Source organism: Pezoporus flaviventris, unplaced genomic scaffold, assembly GCF_033815535.1.
Source record: "Pezoporus flaviventris isolate CSIRO_AGI_PZ_B2104156 unplaced genomic scaffold, CSIRO_AGI_Pfla_v1 ptg000131l, whole genome shotgun sequence".
NCBI classification, from domain to species: domain Eukaryota; kingdom Metazoa; phylum Chordata; class Aves; order Psittaciformes; family Psittacidae; genus Pezoporus; species Pezoporus flaviventris.
The window spans coordinates 2,285,086-2,295,366 of NW_026892679.1; the positions used below are offsets into that span (position 1 = coordinate 2,285,086).

Here is a 10,281-nt window from a genome sequence, read left to right on the forward strand (position 1 = left end):
CTCTGCAATTACAAGGGCAGTAAGCAGTGTGAAAGAGGGAGCTCTAAGGAGCACCGCAACTAAGGCTACCTGAGACATTGCATTCGTCTTTACAATCTGTGGCAGCATCCCTAACAATTCCATGAGTAGTGAAGGCACTAGGCTGCATCAGAATGTCTCTACCTGAGCAAAGCTTTTGAATATTTCCTGATTCAAAACATCTGATAGTGCAAAAGTGTCATAACTCCTGAGTTTGACTGGGGTGGTATGTACACTTACAACAATCTTTAAAACATACTGGCATAGAGGAAAAAGTAAGCAATTGTAAGAAGAAATGGGAGTGTGGAAGTCTCAGGCAGCAGTTGAGGTATCCATTGATTCTTCACAGAAAACCTCTCCAGTCATTTTTACCATCCTGGGTACACAGCCTTTGCTGAAAACACTGAATTACAAACTGATCTGTGTGGTGGATTGACCCTGGCTGGAGGTCAGGCGCCCACCGAAGCTACTCCACCACTCCCCGCTCAGCTGAAAATACCACAAGGTGCTTGAGGATCAAGGTAAGAACGGGGAGAGATCATTCACCAGTTACTGTCATTGGCAAAACAAGACTCCACTTAGGGAAATCAGTTTAACTTACTACCAATCAAATCAGAGTGGGTAGTGAGAAATAAGACCAAAATCCAACACATCTTCCCCCAACCTGTCCCTTCTTCCCAGGTTCAACATCACTTCTTGTCAGCATGATTTTGAATACTCAAGTGTGGCATGCAAATGCGCATTATAAACAGATAGTGAAGTCCTGTTTCCTCTGTCATGAAGTGTAGCTACTGTAATAATGTTTTGCATTACTGTTCCCTGAAAGCAGTGAGCAGTATACTGGAACTGTAGTTACACTGTGATTCTGGTGGCACACAATGCCAAATGCCAAAGGTTGTTGTTGCCAATATTACCACAACATGATCGGTTGTGTTGGCCTGTTGCTGTGCTCCTGTGCTCCAACCATGGGGACTTTGCCAGGCAGCAGAGAACTCCGCATGTGAAGTGCCACAGAGAGGAGCTGGGACACACAATGCCCATCATGCTTCCCTGGGCTGCAGATCAGTCTGAGAATAGTTGTGGAAAAAAAAACAACCGGGGGGGAGGGGAAATTAACCCTCAAAACTCTGCCAACTCCTTCCCCAAAGCATTTTAAAAGCAGTTTAAAAACATTTTATAACCATAGAGAAGAGCATAACAGCACCTGGTTTTCTAAGAATATTAAACCTTCATGTTGTTTGTTTTTTAAAAACCAATCTCTGATGAGAGAAAAACATTCAGAATACCAGCTGCGAACACCTCTGGAAATCTCTGTGGCAATTTAAAGCATTAAATTTATGAAAAAAGAGGAAAAATTGATGAAAAGTTTTTGCAGCACCTGTCCCGGGCTGTTTCAGGGGGTTTTGTGTTTCTTTTGCATTCTGGAAAATGTTAAATGCTTTCCTGATCTTGCTCCATGTCTGCTGACATTACATCAGTAGATAAAAACAACAAAGTTAAAGGCTTCTGTAATACAGCAAAAAGCTTCACAAGTTTTAATTTGCCAACATACTGTTACAAAGAACGATAAAGGCTTACCAGGGGATGCTATTTTTAAAAGAAAATATAAGTTACTGTGATTGTGACAAGAGAAAATCGTTTTGCAAAGCATTTAATGCATAGCAGTTAGTCTCAAAAGAGAGGTCACCGTGGAAAGCTCTGCACAGTGAGTCTGCAGAGTCCTGTCTTTATGGAGACTGGTATTTATGAGAAGTGGAAGCAAAGGCTTCATGGACATTGATGGTATTGACGCAAACACAAGTTAGGAAGATTCTACCTGAATGTTTATTGCAGGAGATGCAGTTCACTGCTGCCTGAATGTTTTGTTAGAAACAATTTGGTCACAAAGAACTTTAACTTGGATGCACATAAGCATACTGGGAACATGAATAGTTCCTCTGACTCTTTGTGGACTGACTTAGTTCTTTACAGATTTAGCTATGTCAAATTCTACAACAAATTTAGTCAATTTATGATTCATTAAAAGGGGAACTTCGGAAGTAACACAGCAATTTCCTTCTTAAAACTTTACAGAGCATATTAATGGCACGGTTTCTTCATTTGGCCACTCTGCCAAAAAGGTGTACTTTTGGGATTTTTTTGTTTTGATAAAAGCATTTTGATGGCACCTTTCACATCAGGGCTTGTCTGTATTCCATACAGATTCCAATCAAGAATTAGGATAATGTACTTGATTGCTCTGCAGCTGGGTACAAAAGAAGTGTGGTGATGGCTTTAGCCTGACAGAGGAGAGATTGAGATGAGATCTTAGGCAGAAGTTCTGCCCTGTGAGAGTGGTGAGGCCCTGGCACAGGTTGCCCAGAGAAGCTGGGGCTGCCCCATTCCTGGCAGTGTTCAAGGCCAGGCTGGATGGGGCTTGGAACAACCTGGTATAGTGGAAGGTGTGCCCACCCGTGGCAGGGGGTTGGAACTGGATGAGCTTTAAGGTTTCTTCCAACCCCAACCATTCTTTGATTCTATCGTTCTATGATTCTATGATAAAAAATTAGTATTTGCTCTTCACCTGAACTGGGCATTGCACTTATTAGCTCCCCACTTACATTTCCAAAGGGAAAGGTAGGTATTCTATAGTATGTCTTGAAGAAAAAAATCCTTTGTTCCAAAACCAAGTCCCCCATGTTTTGTTTACTCACATACTTCATTGCTGCCCGATTCCATGAAAAGCCATAAATTCTCATTATGTCTAGTACACGGGAAATGTCATGTTTTTCCCCAGTTCCATGCAGCTAAGTGCAAAGAACAGCATCATGAATGACAACAGAGTTACCAATCACTAAGGAAAGTATAGTACAGCTATAATTTAATCACCCTCATTCATGCTGTCCTGGGAACAACGTGTTCTACACAGATTAAAAATTTAATTTTTAAGGGTAATACTGACTTCAACGAGATAGCTAAAACCAGAGGGCCTGCATAACAGGTGAAAAACAAACGGTTAATGTATCCGTTTCTTGTCTATTGCTCATTATCTCATCTGCCTCTCTCATCTGCAATTTCCATTGACTGTAGAAAGCTTATGTTTTCAGTAGCTCACCGGAAGCATTATGGCCACAGTGTATTCAGGGACAGAACTGTGAATATTCCAACAAATTTCTGTCATGAACAGCAATCCATGGAAAAGAAAGATACACTAAGTAATACCAGTTTCCCAATTTAGAAAACAGTATTACTAGTACAGATGCAGAACACCAGGGGAGAAACAGGAAGGGGTAAATGACAGTGATTAGCTTACCCGCGTTATCTGAGGAGAGCATCAGGACCACTTGACATTACATCTTCACTGGGACCAGACAACTATGTTGTCTTCATCAGACCACAGCTTGTTTGCCAAAGGCTTAAACCTTTAAGCCTTTTTGGGGACTTTAAGCCCAAAATAATTCTGAGTAATTTAAACGCTACTCTAACAGAAGAGGAAGACATGAGCAGGCAGGCAGCAGCTGGTTCAGAGAGGGAAGAAGCTGTGGGAACGGTTGTTTGTCAGTCAGTGCAGAAAATGAGGTGACTAGAGGTGACAAATGCTCAGTTAAGTATGAAACTAGGAGGTAACTCCCCTCATTATTCAGTTGTGCTTCCAGTGTCCCTGCTTGCCCAGGAGGGCTGTAGGAATGAAGCCTACCAAGTCAGAGCAGACTGACCAAAAGATCTAATACCTTCTGAAAAGCGAGCTCCCAGAACAGAAGAGTGAAAGTGGGGAAGAGAGGTGAGAAGAGGAAACTAATGTTTCCTAGAAGGATCACACAGTTTCCTGTGTTAGTTTGCCCTGTAACTATAACAAAGGAAACACTTTCAGACTGCTGCAGGGTGTAGCACTTGCAAAATGCCATGGCAAAGAAGTTCTTTAGTGAAAGATTTTCAGGATTTGGGTGTCTGTGTGTCTGCCTTTATCAGCTACAGGAAATCCTCAGCTACACTTGCTATCCTGAAGTACCTGCGCTACATCTGAAGGCAAGGGTCCCATCCCAGAGGATCTAGGAGTCCAAGGGTTAGCATTATGCCTGGGCTGATGACCTCCTGCATCCCATGGTGGACAGCATATGCTTCTGGGACTGCATATGGGAAACATGGAAACATGGAAAAGGGAAAACATCACCTCCATTTTTAAAAAGCGAAACAAGGAAGATCCGGGGAACTACAGCCCAGTCAGCTTCACCTCTGCGCCCTGCAATATCACAGAGCAGATCCTCCTGTAAACTATGCTAAGGCACATGGACAATAAGGGAGTGACTGGTCACAGACAACACAGCTTCACTAATTTGCCTGACAGATTTGGTGGCCTTCTACGATAAGGCCACAGCGTTGATGCATAAGGGAAGGGCAACTGACATCATCTACCTGGAACTGTGCAAGTCATTTGGCTTTGGTTCACCTAACATCCTTGTCTCTAAATTGGAGAGACATGGATGGATTTGACAGATGAACCACTTGGTGGATAACAAACTGGCTGGACGGCTGCACTGAGAGTTGTGGCTCAATGTCCAACTGAAGATGGATAACACATGGTGTCCCTCAGGGGTCGGTGTTAGGACCGATCCTGTTCCACATCTTTGTCAGTGACATGGACAGTAGGATTGATGCACCCTAAGCAAATTTGCCAACAACACTGTTTCGTTCAGTTGATGGCCTGGGAGGAAGGGATGCCATTCAAAGGGACCTTGACACACGTGAGAGGTGGGACTGTGAACCTCATGGAGTTCAACAAGGCGTACTACAAGGTCCTGCCCCTGGACTGGGGTTACAGCACTTGTGTATCACCTTATAGTCCTCAAGCTGTGGTGCTCTCAGTTCTGTCCCTTGTCTTTTTAGCTGTCCTGCTGGATTGAAAACGTACAGAAATTCAGAAAATTGTTCTGATCAAGAAGAGCAGGTATTTTAAATAGCGAGCTCTTCAGTATGTGCTCATGTCTGATTAAGTCATAGTAAGTATTTTTCCTGAAATTGGGCCATATATTTGACTGATTAAGGAAGGCTTTAGGTATAAGCTTAAGTATTTTGCCAAATGTCTGCTATGAAACAAGCAAACAAAAAACAGAGAAAAAAAAGCAAATCCAGAACTTGAGAGGAAATGGATGGTGCAACATTACTCATGGAAGCCTGAATCAATGTCTCTTCCTTTAGCAGTTCAGTTTAATGAGCTTCTAATACCAAACAGAATTATTTTCAATAAACAAGCCATTATACAGAAGTCACTTTGGCTATAAATTACGTCATCGATTTAATTGAAATGGACACTTGCACAAGTTTGCTTTCTTAGATGTAACATGTTTTTAATGTGTATCTTTCCAATGAACTCACAGTTTTCCACACAAACTCCTGCTGGGAAACACTCAAGCTGGTTTCAGATAGCTGTACCAGTTAATGAATTGCCAGTCCTTTGCTGGATGGAGATGCTGACTCCATCTCTCAGTTGGCTGGAGGGATTATGCCTAACTCATTTCCAGCAGAGCCAGATGGGTTGTTTTAAATATCCCGTGAAAAGTTATTTCACCTGAACAAAGTGGATTTGCCTGAAAAGGAGAAATTCAGGTGATCCTTTCCTCTCATACAGCAGTGGGGCTAGTCACTCCTAGTGATGGACAGTGATGAGCAAGCGGCAGAAGTAACGTCACTCGCTTCAGATAGATCTAGGTGAGCATCTTTAAAACCCGGAATAATTTTACATGAGCTGTCTGAGGATACACTCCATGGAGGAGCAGGCCCGGAACACATGCCTGGAGGATGCTCACTTGAAATCATGAGTAGAACTGGGTTACTAAATCCCATTCCCATTCTTGCAGTAATTATAAACAGAAAAGGGAAAAATATTGAACCATAAAATCATAGAATGGTTAGCGTTGGAAAGGACCTTAAGATCATCTTATTTACAACCCCCCTGCCATGGGCAGGGACACCACACACTAAACCATGTCACCCAAGACTCCATCCAACCTGGCCCTGAACACTGCCAGGGATGAAGCATTCACAACTTCCTTGGGCAACCTGTTCCAGTGCCTCACCACCCTCACAGTAAAGAACTCCTTCCACCTATCTAACCTGAACTCCCTCTGTTTAAGTTTAAACCCGTCACCCCGTGTCCTATCACTACAGTACCTAACGAAGATTCCCTCTCCAGCACCCTTGTAGGTCCCCTTCAGATAGTGGAAAGCTGCTATGAGGTCTCCATGCAGCCTTCTCTTCTCCAGGCTGAACAGCCCCAACTTTCTCAGCCTATCTTCACACAGCAGGTGCTCCAGCCTTCTCATTATCCTCGTGGCCATCCTCTGGACTTGCTCCAACAGCTCCTTGCCCTTCTTATGTTGAGGACACCAGAACTGTACACAGTACTTCAAGAGAGGTCTCATGAGAGCAAAGGAGAGGGGCAGGATCATGTCTTTCAACCTGCTGGTCACACTCCTTTTGATACAGCCCAGGATATGGCTGGCGTTCTGGGCTGCAAGTGTACACTGAAGCTGGCTCATGTTCAGTTTCTCATCTGTCAAAACCCCCACAGCCTTCTCCGCAGGGCTGCTCAGAATCACTTCTCCGCCAACCTGTAGCTTGAATACACTTCTCATGGTAAGTGTAAATAAAATAGATTAGGCCACTGAAGCCTGTGCATTTGTGCTAAGGAGCACTTCAGAAGCTTTAGAACTTTTCACTGCTGTATCAGTATGTTACTAAACACTCTAGAAAGTTCCTGAAAACTATCCCTCAGGCAATCAGCTTCAAAGAGAGCTTTGACTGCACAGTGCTCAAGGGGGTTTTAATCACTATACCTCATCGGTTGATACCCTGGAGGGAAGGAATGCCACCCAGAGGGACCCCGACACACTTGTGAGGTGGGCTGATGCCAGCCTCATGAAGTTTAACCAAGTGCAAGGTCCTACACCTGGGTCAGAGCAATCCCAGGCACAGCTACAGGATGGGCAGAGAAGAGATTCAGAGCAGCCCTGCAGAGAAGGACTTGGTGGTGTTGGTTGATGAGAAAATGAGCATGAGCAGGCAGTGTGTGCTTGCAGCCCAGAAAGCCAACCGTATCCTGGGCTGCATCAAAAAGAGCATGACCAGCAGGTCGAAGGAGGTGATCCTGCCCCTCTGCTCTGCTCTCGTGACACCTCAGTTGGAGTATTGTGTGCAGTTCTGGTGTCCTCAACATAAAAAGGACATGGGACTGTTGGAACAAGTCCAGAGGAGGGCCACGAGGATGATCAGGGGACTGGAGCACTTCCCATATGAAGACAGGCTGAGAAAGTTGGGGCTGTTCAGCCTGCAGAAGAGAAGGCTGTGTGGAGACCTTACAGGAGCCTTCCAGTATCTGAAGGGGGCCTATAGGGATGCTGGGGATGGACTCTTCCTTAGAAACTGTAGTGATAGAACAACGGGTAATGGGTTCAAACTTTAACAGGGGAAGTTTAGATTGGATATAAGGAAGAAATTCTTTACTGTGAGTATGGTGAGGCACTGGAATGGGTTGCTCAGGGAAGCTGTGAATGCTCCATCCCTGGCAGTGTTCAAGACTAGGTTGGACAGAGCCTTGGGTGACATGGTTTAGTGTGAGGTGTCCCTGCCTATGGCAGGGGAGGTTGGAACTTGATGATTTTAAGGTCCTTTCCAACCTTAACTGTTCTATGATTCTATGACTCTATGAATTCAGTTCTTGCATCTTGCACTGGTGAGGATCAGCAGTGGAACAGCTGTACCCCAGCCACTTGGGTGTGCTCAGTATAAAGTCATTGGAATGTGGAGAATTTAACTTTTTTTGCAGCTAATTTGGCAGAGTGTGACAAAAAAGGAGCACAATAACAAAAAAAAAAAGAAAAGCATCTATAAATGTTATAGTTATATCCAAATTCTATTTAAGTTTTCAATGCATTTATTGAAGTCCAGGAGGTGGGAATGCATTTTTTGTTTTCTTCATACTCTTTTCACAGGTATAGGTGTGTTTACAGGTACAATTTGTGCAGTTAAATCCTTTTTTCTTTGCTTGTCTTTTTTTTTCATTTTTTCCCTTTCCCTCTTTTCTCATTTTTCACTTTTCCCTTTGTTTTCTGTTTTCTCTTTTTTTCTTTTTCCCTTTTTTATGTTTTCACTCTTTTATTCTTCTTTTTCCTCTCTCTTTTCCCCCTTCTTTACCCCCCCCCCCTTTTTTTTCTCTCTTTTCTCCTATCTTTTTTCTTTTTATGTCTTTTTTCCTCTTTTGTCTCTTTTTCTCTTTTCATTTTCTCTTTTTTTTTTCTGGGGGCTTTCTGTTTTCCCAGTGCTCTTTCCAGGCTTTAGGAGTTGCGAGTGAGACAAGTGCCATGACTGAACTGGTGGACTTGACATTGGAGGGGAACTCTCTGATAAGAGCTGTCTACCAAAGACGCCTCCGCCTCACCAGGCTGCTATTAGAGGGTGGTGCCTACATCAATGAGAGCAACGACAGAGGAGAAACCCCGCTCACGATTGCTTTTAGGAAAAAACCTGTGGATAGCCAGAGTGTCAGCAAGGCAAGGATGGTTAAATACCTGCTGGAAAACAAGGCTGATCCAAACATACAGGATAAGTCTGGGAAAACAGCCTTGATGCATGCTTGTTTGGAAAGAGCAGGCCCTGGTGTCTCTGCTACTGAAAAGTGGGGCTGACCCCAGCCTGCAAGATCGCTCCAACTGCTCTACACTTGTGTATGCAATAAACTCTGAAGACAAAGAGACCCTGAAAGTTCTTCTTAACACCTGCAGGGAGCAAGGAAAAGAAATCATCATCACAATGGACAAGTCCACATCAGGAAGGCAGAAAACAAAGCAGTACCTAAACATGCCTCCTGCACACCTTGAGGAATGCTATTCCCCAACTGTCTGCATTTCCCCATCAGAAATAGAACTGAAAACTTTCCGGTCCTTGCTTTCAAGCTCAGATAAAACTGAAAAGGCATTCTTCAGCTTTAAAGAGCTGGATCATCCACGAAGTGTGGATAACTCATCTCAGATAGTTTCACTGATGAGAAAATCCAGCTTGACAAAAGCCAGGTCCAAACTCTCACAAATGCAGCGGCTACAGTCTGAGCCTTGGATAAAGAGCTCTCTGTTACTGTTCCACCAGAATAAAATCACCTCTTTACACTTCAGGATATTACTCCACAAGAAGAGCTCTCTTCTAAAACCACTGGCCTTGCCCCATCAAACAGATTCATCACCAGGCCCCAAAGTATTGACATAAAAGACACTTCTCATTTACTGAAAACCTTTGAACATGGTGGATCAAGGAAATTACTGTATGACAAGATAAACTCTCAGATTCCTTGTGTGGAAGAGAAATATAACCCCAGTGGGATTCCTGTGGGTAAGGATGCCAGTCTGGGACAAATCAGCTTTACTTCAAACCCTAACAGTGTTATCCAGAAAAGAAACTTGGGAGCAAATCACTACAGCTCTGATTCTCAGTTAACTCAGTTAACTCAGTTAAATCACTACAGCTCTGATTCTCAGAAGGCCTCAGTATGAGGCCTTCTACTGCAGAAGACAGTAAGTCAGTGATAGGAAAGAAAAAGATCCTTTCTCCCTCTCACTCTTTGTTACAAAATCCCAGAGAAGTACTGCAGAACATGCGTCCTGTTACTCTGACAAGGAAAAACCAAGCTTCTCTAGAAAAGCAGGAATCAGGAGCCTTACTGTTGGGTCACATTGCTCAGATAAGACCAGTTTTCTTCCACCACTGAATGTGAGTCCTCACCCCCCAGTTCCAGATATTACTTTCATAAACAGTGTTTCTGGGATGATTTCTTGTGGAGAAAAGCATTTAGTTCTAGCAGCACCTCCTTTTTCTAGGAGACCAAGAACATAAAAATACTCCAAAGGAGGCAGTCACTACAGACTGAGCAGATCAAGCAATTAGTGAATTATGAACAAAGGGATTAATGGGTTAAAAATTCTTTACGATATGTAGGTAGTCACTGCACTACATGATTGTAATGGTACACATCACAGAAAGTACGTCTGTGATGTAAAGCCTTCTGCCTTGGAGTGAGTTAAATAGACCAGAGACTACATGAAAAAAATATACTTAACTGATCATACTGCTCTCTGCAAACTGAGGAATAGCTATTACACTGTTTTCATAATGTTTTCAACTTCAGCACTGAAATTTTACCCATGACAGGCTGAACCTGCTACGGATTGTAATAGGCGCTATCATTTTCATTTTAGATTAGAAGTACTCCCTCTCCTGTTCCTCCAAATTCATACTCTT

General features: G+C 43.3%; 1 protein-coding gene across 1 annotated transcript; it reads left to right on the forward strand.

The window, feature by feature from the left end:
* Nucleotides 1–8,354: 8,354 nt before the first annotated feature.
* ANKRD34B (ankyrin repeat domain 34B) lies at nt 8,355–9,950 on the forward strand. The gene is given in 6 exon segments (XM_061478757.1): nt 8,355–8,647; nt 8,649–9,151; nt 9,154–9,493; nt 9,538–9,728; nt 9,731–9,856; nt 9,859–9,950. Coding segments are annotated over 6 exon segments (1,545 nt in total).
* The last annotated feature ends 331 nt before the right edge of the window (nt 9,951–10,281 follow it).